Raw genomic sequence first — 25,133 nt, 5'->3', positions numbered from 1 at the left:
TAATGGCGGCGTTCGTGGGAATTGAAATATGATTCCTACGAATTCTCACGTTTAGATATCAATTTCTCGATCTCCTTAATCAAATTTCCTTCGATATATAAATCACGATCCCTTCCCTAAGAACTACAGATCTCAATTTCTCAACCTTCCTCATCCAAATTCAACATCCACTTCATGAGATCTCTTTTGGTTTCATTAACAATGGTGGCTTCTAAATCCACTTGCTCCTCTGTTCAATGGCAAGATGTCGTCGCCGCTGCTAACACTGCCAAAGATCCATCACCTCTTCCTCAAAGAGTACATGATCAAGTTCTAGGACCATCTTCGTCTGTTCCTTCATGGCAAAATCCCATCCAACATATATCATAATAAGGATTATTGAAACTTCTCTTATTCCCTAGATCCGCACAAAAATTTCACAAAGGATAACCTTCATTCACACCTCCACTACTGCTTCTGATACCTAGATAAGAAATATTTTTCTACTTTCAGATGTTACAAGCTAACCTTTGCATGAAAGGAGTCAATGATCTGTTGAACAATGTTTACCACAGGGTGCAACAACAAAAATATCAAGATTAAGGGGAAATGATATTGAGGATTGAAGAGAGCTTACATCATGATAATTCGAAGAACAATATAGTGCAAGAGGCAACTTTCCGAAGGACTTAAGTCACAATCTCTTATCTGATTCCCATCAAGGAGGCAACACACCGAGAAGAGGTCTAGAGGTTACTTAGTCATCAATGACACCATAGACACCATACAATTTCCCCTGATTCCAAAGGGGGGAGAAAAGGCCATACTCCTCCAAAAGTCCACCGTCCCCAAAAGAGGGAAAAATATGAAGAAGACACTATGATCTCCGTGCAAAAATGAAATACCTTATCCATTTGTATCCTCTATAGAATTTAGAGATCCCTAAAGAAGCCGTCGAAGTTGCAAACCTATAACGGTATTGGGGATCCAGAAGAACCCGTCAAGCATATGGATGACCCTTTATACTACTTCCACACCCAAATGGCTATAAAGTGCAAGTTCTTTGTGTTAACTTTGACTTGATGAGTAATTACTTGGTTCAAGTCCTTTCTCAATGCAAACATAGATTCTCAGACCAATTTATATGAAGCTTTCACTGTCCACTTTACTTCCCAAAAATGCTAACCCACGACTATGGTTGTCCTCAACGAGATTACACAAGGAAAGAATTAGGCCCAAAGCGGGTAAATTGATCGCTTTACTAAAGTGGCAGTAGTCGTGGGGGCACAAATGAGGGATTGAAGTGTGGATCTTCGAAAGAGGATTTTAGACGGGACTATATGTTAAGAGAGAAGTTAGGCTCAAAGAGGCCCATAAACTGAAATACTTATTGAATAGGGCACAACCCTACATCAACTATGAAGAAAAACATTAACATTAACACAAACCTTTTGCTTATCTCATCAAATACAACAATATAACTCAAAAAAAAAATCAACATTAACATAAACCTTTTACTTGTTACGACAGAAGCAACAACATAATTCAACAAAAAACAACAACATAACTAAAAAAAACCACAACAATGACACAAACCTTTTACTTATCTCAACAAAAACAACAACATTACTCAACAAAAACATCAACGTTAACACAAATCTTTTACTTGTATCAACAAAAAAAACTTAACTTAATAAAAACAACAACAAAAGTAACAAAAACCATAACAATAACACAATTTTTTACTTATCTCAACAAAAAGAACAACATAAATCAACAAAAACATAAAAAATAACACAAACCTTTTACTTGTATCACCAAAAACAACAACATAACTCAACAAAAAAACAACATAACTAACCAAAACCACAACAATAACATAATTCTTTTACTTATTTCAGCAAAAAAATAACATAAAACCTTTAATTTCATCTTAATAACGAGAATAACTTAAATTTTTTATTACCTCAACAAAAACAAGTAAATAACTAAACAAAAACAACAACATACAACTTCTGGGGTTTAATGCCTCAATAACAAGAAAAATAACAAACCTTAATGGACAAGTAGTTTTAACAATAACAACAACATAAGTCATAACATGAATGGTAGAAATGTTTCACGTACCAGATATGTGAAGAAGAAGACAAGGAAATGAGTTTCATGTTTCTCTCTTGCAAGTTTTGTGTTATCTTTCCTTATTTCATACGAGTTGGAGAAGATATGTTAGAGTTTTGTGAAGAAATGGTGTGCGAATGTTTATTGATATTTGGATAAGGCATGAAAGGTTAGTGTTTCACTTATGGAGATACAATGAAGTTCTATTCAAAAGTGAAAAAAATATCACTTATATAGGTAACACTTTTAACCACAATTGAGAGAAGCAACCGTGGTGAAATGTCTCCACGTTTAATCATAGTTGTCACTTTGTAACATGGTGAAAACTTGTTTTATTTTAATTTTAAAATATAAATTAAGGAAATACACCCTTTTTGTAATGAAAAAACACAAAATTGTTGGTGCTTAGATTCGAAGCGTGTCACTCTTACACCTTTCACCACAATTGTGAATTTTGACTGTGGGAAAAAGGTTTAAAAAAAGGCGCCTAATGAATATATATTGCTTCAGTGGAATAAATAGCTACTATAAGAATATGTTACAAAATATATAATTTGTAGTAGTAATTTCATCCCGCCTGACAAACCCAAAAGCCAAGACAGCTGATTCCCAATGGGTGTGATTAGCCAACTCTGACGAGCTTTGTTAGAAAGATTGGGGAATTAGGATAAATCTTTATCAGAGATGGAGGACCAAAATTCCATGGCCGTCCTTGGGCCAGGACGAGCTAGTGACGTAGAAGATGACCCTTCTCGAGTCGACGCTCCTTCTCCAACGAATCTGAGTCAAGGATGTGTTATAGGCGTTCTTTCAATATGGAGTTATTCAATTTCAGGGATGGAAGCCAATCTGTCCTCCCTTTCTATCCGCGACAGGAGTAAGACATCATCCACCTTGGTCTAGTTAGGCGAATCCTAGGCTTCCATTTGTAAGGGGGAAGAGTAATCAGAGCAGCTAGACTGAAAGCTAGATCGACAAGTGTACCAACAAGTGTATATAATATAGAAAATTCCATGGTATATGAAGTGATCATAATACCCGTAATAAGAATGGTAGCCCGAAGTCCTCTCATCATTCGCCACATCGCTTCTCCACTCTTCATCGCATCTGCACAACAACCAAAGATAAACGTCATAGAAAAGGTAGTTCAAGCAAACAACCAAGGAAAGTAATATTTCTATATCACTTACCAAAAATGGTTTTTCTCTCTTTCTATGATTTTATGTCCACTAGCCAGTGGGTCTGAATGAACGGTTTTGACTGCTTTCTCGATGCTGCATCAGAGGGAACAATACCACCAACATAGTGAAACAAGTCCTCCTCCATGTAGACATATGATCTCGCCCTCGTCAAGAAGTGACTATAACTTCAGTAGTTATGGAATAAAGCCTCACAAACATGAGGTGTACCGAGATCTATTTTAAAGATACTTGCATGAGCTTATTCGATAAAAAGGGTACCCAAAAAAAATCAATCCTTGAAATTCTTTACGCTGTTAGAGTAACTCTCCAAGAATCTAGTGTTCTGCCTAAAAAAGTAAGCTTGATTCGTGCGCATAACTTAGACTATTTTATGTTTTGAAGAGATGGAAGAACTTAATCACGATCAACTTATCCTCTTGTACTCACACCAATGTTGGAAAACCTTGACAAACAAATAACTCACCAAATGAAACTGCCAAGAGGCGATCATTAAATGGTTCATAACAATGGCTTCAAACTCATTAAAAGGAAGATAAAAGCAAATGAGAAAGAATGAACATTCATGAAAAAGGACGGCACACCCGTCATATTGGCTGCATATCCTCTTATCTCTATCTAAGGTATACAGTCTCCAGTAATACGAATGACCCATGTTAATTGAAGCCTTGTTTAAAACCCAAACAAAAACAATCCCTAATATGTATCGATCCTCCCAGTCGCTCAAGATATCCCTACTTGTCTTTTTAGTCGAAGTTGATACAATCTCCATGACTAATAATGCTATGAAGAAAGTCAAATATAAATAAGGTGTAGAAAAGGCAAACAACAGAAGAAATTGTTGGTGTAAGCCCTAGAGGTCAATACTTTTGGTACTTGTATCAAATTATTTATTAATAATAAAAGGCATTTTCTTTATTATGGTTGATTATTAAAGTCCCTAGAATAGATAGTCCGTTTAATGTATTAAGTGTGACTTAATCATGAGAACACATTAAACATAAGGGCACTGTTCTTAAAGTATCCGTAGTCGAGCTTTAATGTGAAGTGGGATAACATTAAAGCATTAAGACTATTATGTTTGTAGACTGATAATCACATCTCATGGATCATGGATCATGGATAAAGAGTTATCAAGTCTTAAACATGGGTATGAATATTAGGAGTAATATTTATACCAGATTGACCCGCTATGAGAATACTATATAGAAAGTTATGCAAAGTGTCATAAGTTATTCTCATGGTGATAATAGTGTATACCACTCTTCGACCTGAAACCACTATGGATCCTAGATGTAGAGTCGAGTGCTTTATTGCTGATCCAACATTGTCCGTAACTGGATAACCATAAAGACAGTTGATGGGTACTCCACGAAGCATGCTGAGGGACATGAGTGTCCTAGATGGAATTTGTCAATCCTGCATAACATGATAAATGTCTATGGGCCCAATATTGAACTGGACAAGGGTGACACGGTCTATACCTTGTGTTTAATATAGACATAAGGGCAAAGGGGTAATTATACACATGATTATTATCACATGAGGTTTTGTCAGATCACATGACATTTTCGTGACTTGGGTAGCAGTGATGTGTTGCTAGATACCACTCACTGTTTATTATGTTAAATGCGTGATTTAATATAATTGCCAACGCCGCGAAAACCTATAGGGTCACACACAAAGGACAGATTGATGAGAGATAGAATAATTAAGGAACATCGTAAGGTACGGTGTACCTAAGTAGAATACGAAATATGGTAAGGTACCAAATACTTAAGTGATTTTGGCATTTTATGAGATATGGGTCAAAATGCACTTAAGTGGGCTTTTTGGCTTGAAGCCCACACAAGTGGTTCTATAAATAGAACCCCTTGGGCAGAAGCATTGTAACTCACTGAGACAGAAAACACAACTGAAGAGTTGGAATTTCGTATCTCTCTCTCACTCAAAGCCTTCATTCATAACAGCTAGCACTGCGATTGAAGGAATCCGTTCATGTGGACTGAGTAGAGACGTTGTCATCGTTCAACGTTCGTGATCGCCCCGTGGATCTGTATCAAAGGTTTTGATCATTATCAGAGATCTGCACCAAAGGTTTGAATCGCCACAAGAGGTAACGATTCTATCACTGATCATGCCCATTCGTAAGGATCACTAAATGAAGAAAATTTTAAATTCCGCTGCGCCTTGGATGGCAATTCTCCAACAGAAATCTCTCAAGAGGTAAGGTGAAAGATCAACTGTTTACTGATCATACAACATGACAAGTACCAACAAACAAGATCATATGAACTTGACCAAATACTAGAACATGAAAGCTCACGAAGAAAAACGACAAAAGAAGCAGAAAGAACTTTTTTTCAGGTTGCCAATGGCAGAAAAGGTCAAAATGAAGCTCCAAAAGTCGTTTATATACCACCACCCATCCGTTGATTGTACAATCCACTATGCACCACCAACGTCTGAGATTCCTTAAAAAATTGTTTGGAAACACCGAAGTTCTCGAAGGAAGAGGAAACATCATCACTAACTAGCGCATGAACACACATTAGTTACTCATATCGAAACACTGTCCATTACAATAAATGCATTTAAAATACTCGTTCCCAAGGACGACGACGCCCCCATTAAAAGCTTCAACATCCCTAGATTCGGTGGCCGAGTAGGAGCACACATTATAAACCCCCGTCCTTCAAAGTAGAAATAAGGGTTTAGTGGACCACTATTTTGGACTGCCCATAAAACCCAATGATAAATGTCCAATAGTACAACAAAGGAACAAAGCGCAAAACATACAAACTTTCTTTCCCGTTCTAAGCAACCTATCATGCGTACGGAATCCCTATTGACCGTCCAAATTAATCTGACGTCTAACGGTGATCCATGTCTCACTTCTCGCTTTCAGTTGCCAAACTACAAGCTAAATGTATTATCACATTTGTTATCGAAACCATAACTAAACTAATATTGTCTGAAGTATGTGTACTTTAAAATTGGTAAAGTACTGATACCCAAGACAGATTGTCTGAAGTATATGTACTTTAAAATTGGTAAAGTTCCGGTACCCAAGACGCATCTGTACCAGATACTCGTCCTGTAGTACTCGTGGTACTCCATTTTTTATTATTATTCGATTTTGAATGAAATTTTTAATTTTCTCAAATATCAATATAATATACTTATATGTTTTAATTTCTTTGATATTTGATATTGTATTTTAACATATTTTTTGTTTTTGTTTTTAAATTTTTATAGTGATGTTTATTATGAATCTAATAATTCACTTTTTTTACTCATACATTATTATAATACCCATACCTTAATTTTTTTAATTTTTTTTAAAATGTCATATTCAATTTTTTTTATTTTTTAATTAAAGTATACCTTAATTTCTTTTAAATGTTGTATTCAAATTTTTCTATTTCTTATATAAAAGTACTTGTACCTTAATTTTTTTTAAAATGCCTTATCCCGGCCGTCACAGGATACACCCTTCCCATGCATCAGACTCCACTATTGCGCAAAACATGCAACCGGCGCAGTATATATAAATTGATAGCATAGTTCTTAGGGCTTCACTCTCACTCTCACTCTCACTCTCACTCTCACTCTTCCATGGCCAATGTCGAGTCTACCCCCACAGAGACCCTAGAATTCAATTGGGGAAAAAAGCGAGGAAAAGGTGGCAAAAAAAGAGACACACAGTTCTACGAATCCTTCACCTTAGACGGTGATCATTACTCTCTCTTCGATACCGTTTATCTTCAAAACGAAGCGCACACCGAACCTCACATTGGTAAAATCATCAAGATATGGGAAACTCCTACTCGTGAAAAGGCTAGGAAAGTTAAGGTTCACTGGTTCTTTCGTCCTCGCGAGATTTCCAGGTTTTTGATTGGGATTCAGATTTATTACAATGAATTGTTCTTAGCTTCTGGTCATGGCACGGGTCTTTGCAATATCAATCCTCTGGTAATTCCTTTCTTAAATTCAATTTTAGAGTTTGTTAAAGTTTGTTATTAGGGTTCCTTGTTAGGGTAAGGAAATTTAATGTGGGCGAAATGAGTACCGCTAGATATGTGTTAGATTTATGCAGTTTAGAGGGATTTAGCGCGGTTCTGCGGCGAAAAGATTTGATTTTGAATGAATTGATTTTGTATAATTGAGTATAGCTAAAAGTGAGTAGAATGTAAAGTGATTTATGTTGGATTAAGTTTATGTACAAGTGAGTTGAAAAGTAATGTTTAAACTTAAAAACTACAAATTTTATTGTGTGTTTGGTTTTGAGGTGGAAAAAATTAATTTCAATGAATTGATTCTAGGTAAAAGTGAATTATAAGTAAATTGATTTATGTTTGGATAAATATATGTGGAAGTGAGTTGAACAGTAAAAAACACGTTTGAGCTAAAAGCTACAAATTCTATCTTCAAGTAGAATCAATTCTAAAGGCATAATCAATTCGACTTTTGAAAAACCAAACACCTCAAAATCATTCCAAAATCAATTCTACATCTATAGTGGAATTCATGTGGATTTTACTCAATTTATATGGTGAGTGTTGGAAAGAGATTGTTAGAGTGTGTTGGTAGAACTAGAACTCTTTGTTAGCCTGGTGAAAGCTGCTTGTGTGTTATGTTGATCTCTCTAACCTGTGTGTTGTAACTAAAAATTTATTCTTTATTTTGAGTAAGTTATTCAATTTTGCTTGGTTTGGATTGGAGCAGAACATCAATTTGTGTAATCCTAACTGAATTGGGTATTTTTGTATGGTGTATCAGGAGTCTATTGCAGGGAAATGCAATCTTGTTTGCATTTCTAAGGATGCTAGGAATCCACAACCATCAGAGGAAGCAGTACGGAATGCTGACTTTGTGTTTTATCGCTGCTTTGATGTTGGGAAGCGTAAAGTAGTGGAGGAGATAGATGACAAGATTCTCGGACTTGAAGGTATGCAGGACTGATACTAGCTTATGTGTTTGAATCTTTCGGACTAGTTAGTAGTCGCTTATTTTTTTTTTTATTTGTTGAAAATCTTATGGTTTGTTTTTTCTCAAATTGTTGCAGTTAAAAACATATTTAACAAAATGGCATAGCCAAAAAGCTTGTTGCTGCTATAAAACATTATTTATACAAGAGAGGAGTTGGTGGTGGAATGCCATGAAAGTAGTGAAGTCGCTTTTCTAAGTTTTAAAAATAGCCGTAGTTAAATGTTAGCCAACAAATATTTGATATATTAGTTATAGAAAGGGGATGTTAATTTACTTGGAGTAATAAATAACTATGAGGAAAAACCTACTTTGAAGAAAAAATCTTGGAGGTTCAATTATTTTTTGTATCGCCGAGGAAGTTTCTTAGGCGGGTATAGAAATTTGGTGTTTTGTGATATTTAATTTTGAAATTTGGTGCCTTTACATTAATGTAATTTCACCGCCTGATGCATTTAGTACTACTAAGTTCACTTACTATCATTGTCGCTATTATTTAAGTAGATATTGAGTTGTTTGGTGAACTCATAACTTCCTATATGTTACGTTTCTCTAGAACTGTTTTTTCTTAGCTAATGTGGTCAAGCATTGTGCTGTTATCTGTTTCTCTGGATATTGTTTCCCTGCCTCATAAATCACGCGATATAACTGGACATGGCTTCTATGGAAATACAATATAGGCAACTGCATTATTTAGCCCTTAGCTTGATTTGGTGAGAACTAATCTTTCACCGTGTTATTTAATGACGTAAACACATTCCCCTTCATCCAAGGATTATGAGCCTTCAAGGACAATAATGACACAGTTATTTATATTGTAGGTCAAACTTTGGTTATATTTAAAATAAAAGCAAGAGCTGAAAAATAGTTCATTAGCGAATAATTTGAGGATCGTTTATTTATGTCAGATTGATGATATACATGGCTTCAAATGCATGATACGAGTGTTCCCGGACAATAATGTCATGGTTATTTATGATGTAGGTCATGCTTTGGTTATTTTTAAATGAAACAAGAAATGAAAATGTGTTATTAACAAATAATTGAGGAGGACTGTTTATTTATGCAAATTGATGCTATTTCTATACTGTCATTTGGTTCCTGCTTGATTAGCACCTATTGAATTATGGATAGCTTATTGGACTCAAATATATAGTGTGGTTTGCGTACCCGAATTCCCTGCACCGGTGTAGATCGTGCAGTCTCACGGTCCTTTGATATTTGTCCTTTGGATGAAGATTGGATAACTTGGATTTAAACTCAACAAAGCGGCCTTTAAATGCAACAAATTGGCTTTTAATTGATCCACAACTGTGTTAATTTGCAATTTCGGGGCATCCATTTCCATTTCTTACAGCTTTGTGATTGTTGTCACGGTTAGGAAATCTGCTATATATGTATTGGGGGTCTGTTTTATTGTATTTCATTTTCTCCCGCGTTCATAGGATGACATGTTATGCACACTTTTACCAATTTTCAATACTTTCATGCTGATACCTTTTGTGTATCAACTGAATTCAGATTGATGGTATATAATTTTTAGTTTCAAATGAATGATACGAGTTTTGAATCTGTGTCAAGGACACATGGCATGATTATTTATGATGTGCAGGTCAAGCTTTGAATATATTTATGGTAAAGCTAGTGAAAGCTTGTAATTAGTATATAAATTGAGGATTGTTTATTTGTGTCAGATTGATTGTATACGAAGAGCTTCAAATGCCGTATAGAAAGAGATTCAAGCTTATTTTCAACAACTTGATAGAAGGAGATTCAACAAATGATTAGTTTATCACACAAAAGAAAAAAAAATGAAGAATGTTTGTTGTTTATTCATTGAATTATTTAAGTTGAATTGGCATATTTGTTAGGAGTCCCTGTAGAAGGATAGTAGTTTCTATGGGAATTTACACAAAGCTTCCAATCAGGATTTGTTCTCAAGCTGGTGATGATGGCCATGAGAAGTTCTGACCTATTGGCTGTTAGAATTGTGATGGTTTGCTTTGGCATGACCATGTTTCTCACTCTTCCTTGCTTCATTTACATGCAGATCATCTTCAACTGATATAACTACTGCTTGTTGTCCAAAAGGACCAGGAACAATAGTTTCATTGCCCTTTTTATGCTCATCGATACGAATGATATCTGAGGATGAATTGGCTTGCAAACCATGGCTGAGTTTCTCTTTCTTTCTTGTTTCATCTACATGCACATCATCTTCAACTGATATAGCTACTGCTTGTTTTCCAAAAGGACCAGGAGTAATGGTTTCCTTACCCTTTTTATGCTCATCGATATGTATGATGTCGGTTTCTTGTGTCTTCTCATTCCTCTTCTTAAAGAAGTAGAATAGTGCAAAAGTAAGCAAAGAAAGAAAGACAAGGCCTCCAGCACCGACAACCACAACTACTAGGACTATGGGTTGAGTTGAGGCCATCTTTGTTCTTTTGTTGTGTCAATCAATTGATGATGTTATCAAAATGTTGGTTTTCTGTGTGGATACTGTGGTTTAGGTGCACTTCTGAAATGTGTATTTATAAGAAATACTTGGTATAGAATTCTGCAATCGATTTAGTAACTTGACTCTCATGCAAAGTTTCAGAAGGGTTGTTTGCAGTGAAAAACACTTCTCTTCATGCTTCCTTGGCTGATTTTGCTTGTTGATCTGTTTTTTTTTTTTTTTTAAGTTTGTAGGATCTTTTGTGTACATGAGGTTGGAGTTTTTTTTTAATCTTATCAAAGGCAATTTATAATTGGACAAAACTTAGATACAGTGGCTTAAATCCGGTTGGTACTGTTTTCCAATAGATAAATAACACTTGTGCTCAGGGTTTATTAGCAATTGGAACGATGTATAGAAAATGCAACGGGAAACTATTTTATAATTATAGCTATTAGTTAATTTAAATTAATTTTTCTGAAGATATGTGGACAATCATAAGGAAGTGCAAATACTATGTAGAATAAGATGATTCAAGAGATTAAAAAAGTGGTTAAAGAGATGTTTAGTGAATCAAGAGGTCTTGGACCTAGGGGTAAAGAATCATGATGGTGGAATGAAAGTGTCCAGAGTAAAGTTAGAGTAAAAAAGTCTCTTTTAAAGTTTGGTTTAGGTGTAAAAATGATAAAATTTGAGAAAAATACAAGAAAATTAAGAATGAGATCAAGAAGGTGGTGAGTGAAGCAAGAACCCAAACTTGTGATGTGTGTTAAAAATGAAGAAGACAAAATCTTGGTTCAGGAAAAAGATATAAATGATAGGTGAAAGACGTATTTCTATAATCTATTTAATAAAGGATATGATATCTCACCGGATTTTAGCAGACTCGATATTTGAGAAATAGATCGGAACTATAATTACTACCGTCAGATTCAAAAACATGAGGTAAAGGAAGCGTTGAAAAGAATGAGTAACAGTAAGGAGGTTGGATCAGACAACATGCTTATTAAAGTGTGGAATATTCTTAGAGATAGAGGTATTTAGTGACTCACCAAACTCTTTAATGAAATTATGAGTTCAAAGCGCATGTCAGAGAAATGGAGAAGAATCACTTTAATTTTAGTTCCAATCTATAAGAATAAGGGAGATATACAAAATTGTGTAAATTATAGGAGGATTAAGCTTATGAGTCATACCATGAAATTTTGGGAGTGGTTGAACAAAGATTAAGAAAAGAGACTCAAGTCACTGAGAATTAATTTGGTTTTATGCATGATAGGTCGACCATGACAACAATTTATCTATTATGACAATCTTTAAAGAAGACATATGATAGAGTGCCTAAAGATATTTTATGAAAAGTCCTAGATAATAAAGGAGTTAGGATTGTATATATTAGAATTATCCAAGATATATATGAAGGGTTTTAACTAGTGTGCAAACACAAGGCGGAGATGCAGACGTTTTTCCCATTACAATTAGTTAGCATCAAGGGTCAACCTTAAGCCACTCCTTTTTACCTTAATTTTTGATGTACTCACGAAATACATCAAAGAGCTAGCACAGAGATGCATGTTTTTCGCATATGATATAGTTCTTCTTGGAGAGTCGAAGGAGGATTTAAATCAGAGATTGAAAACTTTGAGACGAGCTTTAGAAACACATGATTATCACCTAAGTAGAAGCAAGACATAATATATGGAATGTAGGTTCAACAAAAGAAGAAATATTTCTAACCTAGAGGTGAAAGTTGGAGACCATATTATCCCTTAAGTAACTCAGTTTAAATATCTTGGCTCCGTAATACAAAATGATGGAGAAATTGAAGGGAATGTAAACCATTGAATTCAAGTCGTGTGGTTGAAATGGACAAGGGCATCGAGTGTTTTATGTGATACAAATGTACCGTTCAAGTTGAAGGAAAATTTTTATCGAACTGCAGTAAGACATGCAATTTTGTACGAAACAAAATATTGTGTGGTTAAAAATTAACACAAGAATAAAGTAAGTGTAGCAGAGATGAATATGTTGCGATAGATGTGTGGTAAGACTCGACATGATAGAATTAGAAATAAAAATATTGGAGAGTGTTGGGATAGCACCTATAGCGGACAAGATGGTGAAAAATAGACCTAGGTGATTTGAGCATGTAGAGAGAAGAATATAATTATGTAATAAGATGGGTAGATTAGATGAAAATGAGGTAAATAATTAGAGTAATGGAAGACTTAGAAATACTACCAAAAAAATTATTAAGAAAGAACTCAAAATTAATAATATGGATAGAAGCATGATTCTTGATAAAATATTATAATAAAAGTTAATATATGTAGTCAACCACACTTAATAGGATAAAGTTTATTGTTATATCTTTTTTATTTTAAAATTTAATATTAATTTAATAATTTTTATTTTTAATATAATTTAGAAAATGAAAAAAATTATCGGAGTAAAAATTTAGAAAGTAAAAAAATACTAAAAATTATTATTGGTATAAAAAAACCCACATATATATTTAGAAATTGTTAAAGATAAATAGAAATAAAAATTAAATAAATCATGACAATTTCGACAAAAAAATTGTAGAATTAAATGTTTTTGTTATTCTCAATTAACAATAATAAAAAAATAAGATTATGGAAGTTTGCATCAACAACTTCTAATAAAAATATTTAAAAAACAATTAAAAAGTAAGATATAAATAAAATATAAAATAAAAATCATAGTAAAGATAATTTATCATCTATTTGTTTGCAAAATTTATATACATTGACTTAATTATAACTTTCATCCTCTATTTTTATTATTTTTTAAAATTTTGATCCCCAACTTCAAGTTTTCAGGGACTACATCTTGCCATCTGAGCCACTTGGCTTGTTTGAAAACTAATAGCAATAGAAATATTTGGCCTCCTCAAAATGTCAAATATTTTGTTCCACCATTTCTTTGTTTTGTTTCCCATCAACACCAGCTGCATGTAAATTAGGCTACTTGCTGCCATCTGAAATGCTACTTGCTGCCATGTGATGAACTATCATACTCTTAGCTTCTCTTCATTAGAATTTTGATGGTTGTTATTAATTAAAAAAGAAATTGTAAAATTATGGTTATGAAGAAATAAGAGTTTTTAATAATTAATGGAGTTTGTGGGGTTATAGATATTATTATTTATCTATTATTAATTATTAGCATTAATAGAATTTTGATGTATTTTATTAGTTAAAAAGAAATTGTATGATTATTTATTAACCATTAATATTAATAAAATTTGGTTGCAAAATTATGGTTACCAATTTTTATAAATAGTTTATGAAGTTAGTGGGTTATGGATATTTATTTATTAATTGTTAATTATTATTATTAATAGAATTTGGATGGATTTTATTAATTAAAAAAAATATTGTAAGATTATTTTTAATTATTAATATTAATAAAGTTTTGACGGGAAATTTTGGTGGGAGAAATTGTAAGATTATAATTTAGGATGAAATCATTGGTTCTATTCACTTTTAGTAATTACTTTGTCATTCAATTAAATTGAAGTAGTTATATGTTGTTGGGTGGAGGAACCTTAGATTTTGCTTGGGATTAGATTTTGTCTGGGAGTTTGGAGATAAAGGGAAGAGAGTCACATAGGACTTTGAAAAAGAAAGAAATAAGGGTGTAATTGATTCGGTTTAGATTTTTTTTTGGTAAAAAAATGTCCGAACCGATGATATCTCCATCAATTTGGTTTGGATCAATTTTTAGTATTTTTCAAAAATGAAATCAAATCAATCTAATCGATTTGATTCGGTTAAATTGATCGATTTACTATGTTTTTTTTTCAATTATTATATTCATCAGTGTATTATCTAATATCTACTATTGTATTTTTCAGTGTATTTTATGCTATTAGTTTTTTAAAATAATACATTTCATGTAATTTATTTCATACCTTATTTTTTCAAATAAATTACAAGTTGTTTTTAATCCATAAGAAATAGTGACATGATTTTATTGCATCATAAACTAAGTTTATTATCAACTATAAAAGTTGACATTTGACATCACAAAGTTGAGAAGAGATTTGAAAGTTTAACAAATAAAACATAATAATAATAATAATAACAAAAAATTTCAATACACATAAATTAACATTTTACCTCAAGACTAGAAGAAATTTTGTTGAAGAAGAAAACAAAAAAGGTTTAAAAAATTATGAAAACTAACAAAAAAAACTTAAACACGAAGAAGGCGACCATAACATATTAGGACGAAGGTAGAGAGAACAACAGTGTTGGCGGACGACGAGAGCAGCAGTTCAGTGAAAACAAATTTTTGTGTCTTATGATTTATACTTTCTATGGTTCGGAGTTTGCCGAAAGGAAGGAAATGTAAACAAAAATGGAGAATGGTTGGACCGATAAATTTTTTGGGCTTAATGATGGGTGGAATAAAAGATTTAAAGTGTAATTATAGATATTGATTCGGTTCATCGGTTTGAAGGTTCCTAAAAACTAAAACCGAGAACCGAAACAAACCACATTGATTTTCATTAGTTCGGTTCGGTTTTGGAACCGATCTAGAAACAATCATTTTTTTCTTCGATTTTGTTTGGCTTGAATTGTCAATTTAATTGATTTTTTCTGATATGCTTACATTCAGGGAAATTGGTGAAAAGAATAGAAGGATTTAAATGTGGAGGGTTTAGGCTTTATGGATTTATTTATATTCAAAAAACCAAAATCCCTCTAATTTTAGGACCTAAAAAATTATATTGGAGAAGGGGTTTAAAGAATTTTGGAGGACTCGAAAAATTATTCAAATATAATTTATGTTATAGTATTAAAAAATAATATATGTTAATCATAAGTACTATTTTATCATTAAAAAAAATTATCAAAAAATATTAAGGATTTCTCTATATTTAAAAAAAAATCATTTTTCGAAGCTTCCGCTCCCCTCCAAACAACTATACAAAGTCTTAATGTCTATGACATACAATATAAGTGTTTCTCACATATTTAGTATCAAGGGAATTGATCTTTCCACCCTTATGAGTTATTCCACACCACCATGAAAAGTCCAGACTGCCCCTGCAGTTTGGAGATGCATCTCCGGATACACCTGTTTTAGCTATTTCTCAGACCAAATTGAAGAGGCATCCCATTGTGTCAAAAAATAATTCGGAGATGCATCTTCGTGTGCGTAAAAAGTGTGTCCAAAGATGCATATCCATAAACACCATTTATTTAAAAGTTAGTGGGTGATTCGGAGATGCATCTTCGAGCGCTTTTGTTTCATATCCTGCGGTGTGTCCAAAGATGCATATCCATAAAAACTATTTATTTAAAAGTTAGTGGGTGATTCAGAGATGCATCTTCGAGCGCTTTTGTTTCATATCCTTCGCCACACTACCTTTCTCATTTCCTGCAAAAAAAAGAAGAATAAAAAGTTCTCTTCCTCCTCTCAAGCTTTTGAGCTTTCTGTCCCATTCAAGTTTCCCTTTGTAGCAAACTTGTATCGATGGAACTCTAACTCCTCCTTTCCAGCATCCCATAACTCATACATTCAATTTGATTTGGTAAGTTTTTAAAAATTCTATCTCTTTTATGTTTTGATTTGTAGTTAGTTGTTTAAGCTAAATTAATTGTTTTACGTACATTAGAAAGTAGTGTAAACGATTTTGGTAGGCCATAAGAACATACATTGAGGTATTTTTGGATTGTTAGGGCAAAAATGGTGTATCTTCCATGGTTGAGACAATCATAGTTTGTCTGAAGATACATCTCCAAATTTGGTATGCATTATTTTCAGAGATACATCTCTGGACTGGACTCAAGAAAAAAATTGGTTAGTTTTGTGGAATTTTTGAATTTTTCCAGACATGCTATTTATATTTGTCTCTGTTTCTAATACAGATGCAATGGCTAAAAACAAGACTGGCCGAATTAGGCTCGGGCGTGTGTCCCAAACCACATCGGTACAACATGAGAGGGCCGCAACGAGGACTGCGAAGCCATGAGTTACTGATAACTCATTTGACATTACATCTACTTCGTAGCTTCGAGGTTCCCAGGCGTCTAGTTCTCGTAGCCGACTCTCTCAAGCATATGATGCAGCAAATCCTAAAGTTCCTGAAGCCCCTGAAGTGCAAGAGGAAGTTGTTGTCGATGCTCCTTTAGAGATTTACCCAAGAGGCCCATTTTACACCTCCTTACTTCATCTATATGCCAACCATGCCGCTAGGCATGTATGTGAATGAGGTATATTTTTTTTCTTTTGAAATTCATATGTTTTCAACTATTAAATCGATGTTGATGGTGATATTTTCTTTTGACAGGAGCATACATGTTTGTAATCTGCAAACCACAGTAGGAAGATATTAGAGCTGGCACAACCCACTAATGCTTAGTTCATTGATGTTATCCGATATTCCAATCTTGTTGGTTTATGTTTTTTTGCTTATATAACCATAAACCACGGCATGTAGGCGGCTTTTACTAAGAGGTGGCATTCACAGAGGTCATCTTTCCACCTTCTTATAGGTGAGATGACCACCACCTTGGATGATGTCTCATGCCTCATGCATCTTCCCATCAGGGGAAGATTACTGGACCACAGGAGGATGGGGCGAGATGAAGCCTTCGATATAATGGTCACCCATTTGGGTGATGACCCTGGTAAGGCCGCCAAGAAGGAAGCTAACACTAGAGGTGCTCATGCTAGGTTTAGTTTTTTTTGGAAAATCTTTATAAATAACATTTGCAGGAGGCCTTAGATGTCGAAGGTGATGATGTGTTGGTTGAGTATCATCGAACTTGCACATTGAAGTGTTACATCTTGTTCTTGGTTGGTACGTCCATATTTATGGACACAAGTGCAACCTACATCAATGTGGTCTACCTTCAGTATTTTATCGACTTGACTGCAATTCACGAGTGCAATTGGGTGGCCTCCTGTTTGGTCTACCTGTACTCGAAGGTGATGAATGGAAGTTGTACGCTGCTCAAAGTATTTTCTTGTTACTAATATTTTCATAATTCATTTGTTACACTTGTTATGAATATTGTATCCAAACCATTTTCAGGGATGTATTATTTCCCACTTCCATCGCATCACTGGGTGGGAAATCGTGCTTACGTACGATGAGGACGGGCCACGTGCAACCGCTTTTGTTCCATACAGAGAGAATAGTGTGGACAGGCCGTTCAAAGCCTCTCTTAACTGTATGGTACTAGATGACGCTTGCTTCTGCCCGTGTGGGAGTCATTGCCAGACGCGACAACTTGACATCATTTCCTTATATTCCTGATGGATTGCATGTGGGTCATCTCTTATGTATCCTTATCTTCTCGAGCGAGCGATGCACCAATTTGACTACTTATAGATTATTCTGAGACCTTCCTATGAGTCAGCTCCACCCGATGTCCGCCATATAGATCTTGAGAGTAACTTGGTGCCAGAGGAGTATCGGCGGGTGCCAGTTCTTGTACATTGGGTTATGGAAGACACCTACATGACATGGTTCTATAGGGTGTCACATGTAAGACCCTAAACCCCAAACACTTATTTTATAAAAATATACGGATAATTACTAAAAAATAGAGTGTCACATTTTCTCAGCATTAACATCTCTCTCAACTATCATATTATAGTAGTGGAAATAAATAATAGCAACTCAACTTTAACTGTCTCATAATTAGAGATCAACTTCATTTCAAATCATAAAGAAATAGTTCAATAACTCTCATAACACAAAAACAGAAAGGTAACCCATCCAGGTGTTACACTATCAGAGCGACACACAGAAACTAGAATAAACTCAAAAGTAATAAATGAAGAAGAAGGCCACTACACCATCATCTAAAATAAAACAACGACCAAGACTCCTCTACCTAAGTATCTGCACCACAAGCGTAAAGAACAACACAGACAAACCCAGGGGTGAGAAATACATTCATATATGTTAGTGGTGCATAAAATAGAAAGTATAGTGCAAACAATATCACTCGGAAATCACATAAATAATCCACAAGAATAATCAATTACAAACGCGATTATGTATGCAATATATTTATCTCCTCTACTCCAAGGCATCTGGTAGCAAGATTTTGAATATTAGATGTATATTAGCGATTAATCCACCCTTTACATGGTTCCTCTATGAACCTGGTTCCGCTCTGAATCTTTAGACTCGTCATTGGTTACTCTCTAAGCCTAGTTCCTCTCTAAACCATTAAACTCGTCATCAATTCCTATCTGAACATGAGACTCGTCACTGGACCGAAGTGATACCTATCTCTGATATACATGATGCATGAATGCAAAAAAAAAACGCAATACTTTTCTCAAACCTCCAACTCCAATACTCGTTATTAGTTCCTCTCTAAACCTAAAACTCAATATAAATATTGTTAATACATGACTACAACAATGGTTCCTCTATGAACCAAACATCTCAGCATAACTGAACATTTTTATCATAACTCATCATAATAATTAAATTATATATTTTCTCGACAATACTTATAAATACTCATCAACAACATCAAATAAACATCGAAAACAAAATCAACTAAAAAAATCGAGTCAAACGACCCAATATCGGTCAAACATGGGCATGATGGTCAACCCTCAAGGCATGACGATCGTCACACCTTCCCGTCACCTATGTGTATGTGTGTGTGTGTGCCAAAAACCCGCCATCATGCTGACACTCAGGAAAGGAGCCCATTCCCTGAGTCCATGAAGGTCGTCCCATCACCTTGCTAATGCCCATCAGCTTGGCCAACACAATGATAGTTAGGCCATCATAAAGGTGATGCCCGTCATCACTGTGCAGAATGCATACTTTTGCATTTTCTTCATTGGAGCATTTTCGAAGCTCTAATTTAGATCCCAGAACACCCAAAATTCACAGTAAATCATCATACATCATTTATACAACATTACACACATCGATTTCACACAGATTAATCATTCATTTCATTGATTGATGACAAAACCATTAACATGTTCATCAGTTTAAAGCTTATCAACATGAACATTAAAACTCTGAATTTCACTTACAATTTTATAGGAAAATCAGTCACCAATAAAACACGAAATTCACAATATATCACATCAATCAAGAGAGGTTTTGCACAAACCATCTAAGATTCAATAATTTCATCAATGGAAGAAAAATTGAAAGAAAAAAGAAAGAGGATAAGGAATCATCTCTATCCTTTATGTCATAAACACTCATATCATGAACAATCCCACTACCTCGAATTCGTAGCAAACTTGAAGTTACAACAATGGAATTTTTCTCTTCTCCCAATTTTTGCTCTGCTAGGATCTCTCTGACTCTGCTGATAGCTTATTCTCTAAAAAAATAACCCTAACTCTAATTTCACTCTCTATTTAAATAAAACCCTACTATTTTTTATTGATACACTAACTCTCCCCAATTCTTACTAATTCCACCATTGTTCCTAAAATATAATTTAAATTCGAATTTCTTTCCCAAAGCTCAATTTCTAATTTTTTAAATTTAAAATTAATGATACTTCTAATAAAACTCTACCATTCCTCAATAATACTAATAATTAAATCTAACACTCAAATAAAATAATATAAAGTATTTTAAACTCAATTTAAAAAAATGAAAAATCGGGGTGTTACAACTATCCCCCATTTAAAGAATTTTCCCCCTCGAAAATTACCTGAAAGAAACAACTCCGGATAAGACTCTCTCATCCGGCTCTCTAACTCCCATACCACACTTCCTCTAGAAAACCCTCCCCACACCACCTTAACTAAAGCAATCTCTTTACATCTAAAGTGTTTCGACTTTCAATGCTCAATCCGCAAAGGGTGATGCCTTCACAATCAAGTTATCTCTCACTTGCACATAATCCAATTGGATCACATGGGACGAATCATGAATATGCTTTTGAAGTTAAGTCACATGAAATACACTATGAAGATTCGAAAGAGACGGTGGTAAGGTAACTCTGCAGAAAATGTCTCCTACTCTTTAAAGGATCTGTAAAATTAGGTGTAAGCTTTCGAGGCTTCAACACATGACCAACACCAATCACCTGAGTGATTCTCAAGAACACATGATCCCCCTCTTAGATTTCAAGTGTCTTTCTCCGCTTTTCATTATAACTCTTATGTCTGCTCTACGATGCTTTCATCTTCTCCTGAATCATCTTAACCTTCACAGTAGTCTGCTGAGCGATCTCAGGTCCAAGCACAACACTTTCACCTAACTCATACCAACAATCTCAGGTCGTTTTGTCTGAGAAAAAAAGAAGCATTTAACCCGTCGATTTTCTAAAACCATCAGTTTTTTTATTTTTACCGGTTTTGACTGATTCTGACCAGTTCTTACTGGTTCAATAGCTTACCCGATCCAGGAATTAGACCAGGCCGGTGATCCCTCTGGTTCCCCACCCTCAATTACTCTAATTACAATTCCCCTTCTTACTCTATCCATATTCACACTCAATTTCTTCATTATTCATTAATCTTGTGATTCCAAGTTCTAACACGATCGAATGGATTGGATTTAAGATGATTTAATCCTTAGTTTTTTGGATCTTTGACTCGTCCAAAATATAATGTTTAGTCACACAATCTGGTGAAAAAAATCACTGAGTAAAATTGTCCTATGAAAACTTAATCACAAGATCCTAATCGCATCTGGTCTTGACCTCATGCATGAACCAATAAATACAATCCACTCTCATATTATCTCATATTAACTTATTCTCTCAGAAAGCAAAATCAAAGTTGAGTGTAAATTGAGTAATAGTCTTTATATTTGAATAAATCTTAAATTATTTATTGAATTATTATTATTATTATTATTATTATTATTAAAATTATACATTTTATTATACCGTGGGAAATTTTATTGAATTCTAATAAAAAATAATTTTGTTGTATTTAATTATTGGAATAAAGCTGGTCCAAAAATTTATTGAGTAACTTATATTTGGTAAAGTGGGACATAGCTAAATTGGGACAGTCACATCATAAAGAAAATAAGCCTAAATTGGAGGCTAACGAGTCCTTTCACCATCCTTCCCTCATGGTCCCCAAACTTCAATTCTATACAAACAAATCTACTTATTAAAGACAAAATAAATCATAATTTCATATGACAAACCATATACTTTTTTGAAGAAACTTGTGTAAAATAATTCCCTGCAAATGGATTTCAAGAAGCAAATATTTAGTACAAGCAATTCAACAACTCAAAACATAAGGTTAGGTAGAAGCTACACAAAACCACATGATAGAACAAAATCAGCGTGGCAAATGCTTTGGAGAAAGCTTAAAAGAGACAAGAAGAAAATCTTTGGTTCAAGTCCAAGAATGGAATTAGGTGTTTATGATGAAGAATCATACTCAAAGAATTTTGATAAAGGAAGTGGGTGGATGGAGCCAGATAATCTTCATCGTTCTTTCTCTTCTAGGTATGCTCACCCATCTAGGATCTTACCACCAAGACATTTATTGGATTAGTTTATGATTATGTAAAAACATGTATATATGTATTTTTTGGGATTAATTTTGAATGAAAATTATTTAATTTTTTCTCTAATACAAAGAAGATTTTTCTCTCCATTTTTCTTTTTTTGCTTTTGATTTTATATTTTGCAAAACAATTTATTATATATGAGTTACAATAATTAGAGATCTTAAACAATGATTATACATACGAGTTTAATAAGTAACAATTTTTTTTTTCAATTTATGTTCGGACATGTAAAGAATCATGTCCTTCTAATATTATAAATAATTGTGCATTTTGACTATCTCGACACTTTGGTTGAGAAAGTGAAGTTGTTTGTTCATGAAGTGACAAGGAAGAACGATATTTTGACTTTCACTTAGATATATTTATCCAAGGTGAAAGCCGCTTTTAATGAGGTAAATCGGTCTTTGGATCTTTGCCCGGAGAAAGACATAAGAGCTGGAGAAGCCTCTGAAAGAATCTCAGGAAAGAGAGAAAATGGCTATGGACGACCTTCGTACGATTTCCTTTGAGAATCTTGATCTTTATAAGGATTTGTCCAAGTCAATAGAAGAAAGTTACTTCATTTCCAATGACACTTTTGAGAGTGCCTTGAAACATGTGTAGTATTTTTATCCTACAGTGTTGATCTCCTGAGAGCAAGCTCGTCTTGATCAGACTATCAAAACTAGAAAGGTGGTCTTCTTGAAGGATTAATATTCCTTTTTTTTCCGGCATGCTTGTACTCAAAATTTGTAAGTCTTTGTTGTTCTTGTCATGTAATATATTTATCAGTTTGTTACTCACTCGTATTTACCTATTTTAAGGTGTTGCTTTTAGTCTCAGGTTCTATTATCTAGGACATAGCTTTTTCTCCGAGGTTGCGCTTGAAGTTTATTGGAATTCTCTAGGGACAATGTATGGCCAATGGCTGATACCCCTTCTTTGCCCCCAGATAAAAACCTAGTTCGAGATTGACGTATGACCGACTCACAATTACCTATGGAGTGACTAGCTACCAAGAGGGGGTGAGTCGATATTTTCCCATTTGTGGCCTGCTTTCTTTATGTGTGTGTCAATTGGAATAATGGAATTTTAATTGTTTTAATCATACATTTATGGTATTTGTGACAACACTTGAGTCTTTGTGACGTGACTTGATTTCTTTGTTCCTATCTCGGACTCGTTGTTACCTTTCATATTCACATGGAGGAGAGATAATTTAGTAGAAATGTTTTCTTTCTTTAATCAAATGATGAAATATATTATATTAATGTGTTGTCACTTTTACAAAATAATTGAATTAAGATAACCAAGTGGAAGAGCCACAACTTGTTGGTCATGAGAGACATGGTAGATAAATTTAACTTCGTGTGGATCAACCACTTCTACTCGTCTGGACAAGATGAGTTTCCTTACATGTAGGAGATCTAATAGTCATGTCTCATAATTTTCCGACTAAGTAAAAATCTTTGGGATCCTTCATACCTTTTTCTTGTCCCAAAAATCGAGGATTGACCTCTCTGGTCTTTTAGTAAAAGTATGCCCGTCCTTTTTGTTGATGTCCATCAACTTGGAAATCTAACTCTTCATCGTCCCTCAGATGGGTTTATCTCTATCGAGGAGCCATAAATGATGGAGGTGATGTACAATTGTTTCCCCTTGCGTCCTTTTTCCTCCCCACTCCATGTATCATTTCCTTTAGCCATGACAATGGATTCAAATTTTTTCTTGGGGGACCTTTTCTTTTTCGGAGAGTCTCCTCGACCTCTCTTGTCGTCCCTAGTGTACTCAGTCAAGCGTCCCTTCTTGATATGTCACTTAATTGTATCCTTCAACTAGATGCAATCGTTTGTGTTATGGTCGTGTCTTTGTGGAAACGAAAATACTTGGATTTATTTATCCGAGAAGACTCTTTGACTGAATACATGTTCCTGATCCGAGCTTCATTGAACTCCATGTTCGTGCATTATTTCTAAAATTATCCCATGAAGTGTTAGGGGGGGGGGGGGGGTATAAGTATCGAATTTGGAGTGGGGTTGCACTCACTTTCTTTATCTTTCTAACCACCATCTTTCTCTTGTGGACAGTTGGATCCGCTGTTTCTTGTTCCTTGATTGGTCCACATGGTCAGGAGTTTCTCTTCACAATTACTGTGAGATTGCACCCTACTCAGCAAGTATTCCAGGTTATGTGCCTCTTTGTGCCCTAGTTTCCTCCAAAATATACAATCATTCCTCAAGCCCATATGAAAAATACAACATTTCAAGCTCTCACCTGAGCCCTCATGTCCACCTTGGTAAAGCGACTAACATACCCACACAAGGTTTCTTTCTTACCTTGGGTGATTCGACTGAACACGACCATGGTTGTGGGTTGCCTCTTTCAGGCAGTGAAGTGAGCGGTGAAGGCCTCACACAAGTTTATCCATTAATCTATAATTATACCATGAAGGTATTTAAACCAAGCCATTGGTGATCAAATCAAAATTAATGCAAATAGTTTGCATTTTACAGCCTCACGGGTGTGGTAGTCATCTAGATGATCACCTAAGTGTTTAACATGTTCGTATGTATCCATGATTCCTTCATAGCTTTCGAGCTTTGGCATCTTCTCAAGTGATCTCAAAATCATGCTATCAAGGATGCGAGCGAATAAGGGTTTTTTCTTTCGCTTCAGGATTGAAGCCTCTTCTTGACATCTTTCTCTCCCTTGGGAGTGAAGGACTTCTAGAGGAGTATGGCTACCTATCCCCCCTCTTAGGGTCAGAGGATAGGTTTGTTTATCTATGATGTATTCAGCAGCTCGACGACTTCTAGATTTTTTCTTGATACATTGCCTCCCGAATTGGCATTGATTCAGAGATAAAAGATTGGTTTCTTCATGAAGTTTCTTCTTGTACGTTATTGTT

At 34.5% G+C, this 25,133-nt stretch overlaps 3 protein-coding genes and 1 long non-coding RNA gene across 5 annotated transcripts; 3 read left to right on the top strand and 1 right to left on the bottom strand.

Annotated features, from left to right (window-relative positions):
• Positions 1-6,766: 6,766 nt before the first annotated feature.
• On the top strand, positions 6,767-10,212 carry LOC127092174 (protein ANTI-SILENCING 1). 2 transcript variants are annotated; one of them, XM_051031001.1, is made up of 3 exons: positions 6,767-7,271; positions 8,079-8,247; positions 9,980-10,212. In XM_051031001.1, the coding sequence occupies exons 1-3, from the start codon at positions 6,915-6,917 to the stop codon at positions 9,982-9,984; spliced, it is 531 nt and encodes a 176-aa protein (XP_050886958.1). In that variant the 5' UTR covers positions 6,767-6,914; the 3' UTR covers positions 9,985-10,212. The 2 variants fall into 2 exon arrangements, with proteins under 2 accessions (XP_050886958.1, XP_050886957.1); XM_051031000.1 differs by lacking the exon at positions 9,980-10,212 and adding an exon at positions 8,365-8,768.
• On the bottom strand, positions 10,098-10,909 carry LOC127092175 (protein TRACHEARY ELEMENT DIFFERENTIATION-RELATED 6). Its single transcript, XM_051031002.1, has one exon. The coding sequence runs from the start codon at positions 10,720-10,722 to the stop codon at positions 10,258-10,260; it is 465 nt and encodes a 154-aa protein (XP_050886959.1). The 5' UTR covers positions 10,723-10,909; the 3' UTR covers positions 10,098-10,257.
• An 11,006-nt stretch (positions 10,910-21,915) lies between these two features.
• LOC127093859 (uncharacterized) lies at positions 21,916-22,230 on the top strand. The gene has a single exon (XM_051032759.1). The coding sequence runs from the start codon at positions 21,916-21,918 to the stop codon at positions 22,228-22,230; it is 315 nt and encodes a 104-aa protein (XP_050888716.1).
• Positions 22,231-22,243: 13 nt separating this feature from the next.
• LOC127092834 (uncharacterized) lies at positions 22,244-23,373 on the top strand. The gene is made up of 2 exons (XR_007792314.1): positions 22,244-22,977; positions 23,063-23,373. It is a non-coding gene; the product is annotated as an uncharacterized LOC127092834 (long non-coding RNA).
• The last annotated feature ends 1,760 nt before the right edge of the window (positions 23,374-25,133 follow it).

This window comes from Lathyrus oleraceus, chromosome 6, assembly GCF_024323335.1.
Source record: "Lathyrus oleraceus cultivar Zhongwan6 chromosome 6, CAAS_Psat_ZW6_1.0, whole genome shotgun sequence".
Classification (NCBI taxonomy): Eukaryota; Viridiplantae; Streptophyta; class Magnoliopsida; order Fabales; family Fabaceae; genus Lathyrus; species Lathyrus oleraceus.
The sequence above is the reverse complement of the archived record's forward strand: the minus strand, read 5'-3'. Positions and strand labels throughout refer to the sequence as shown.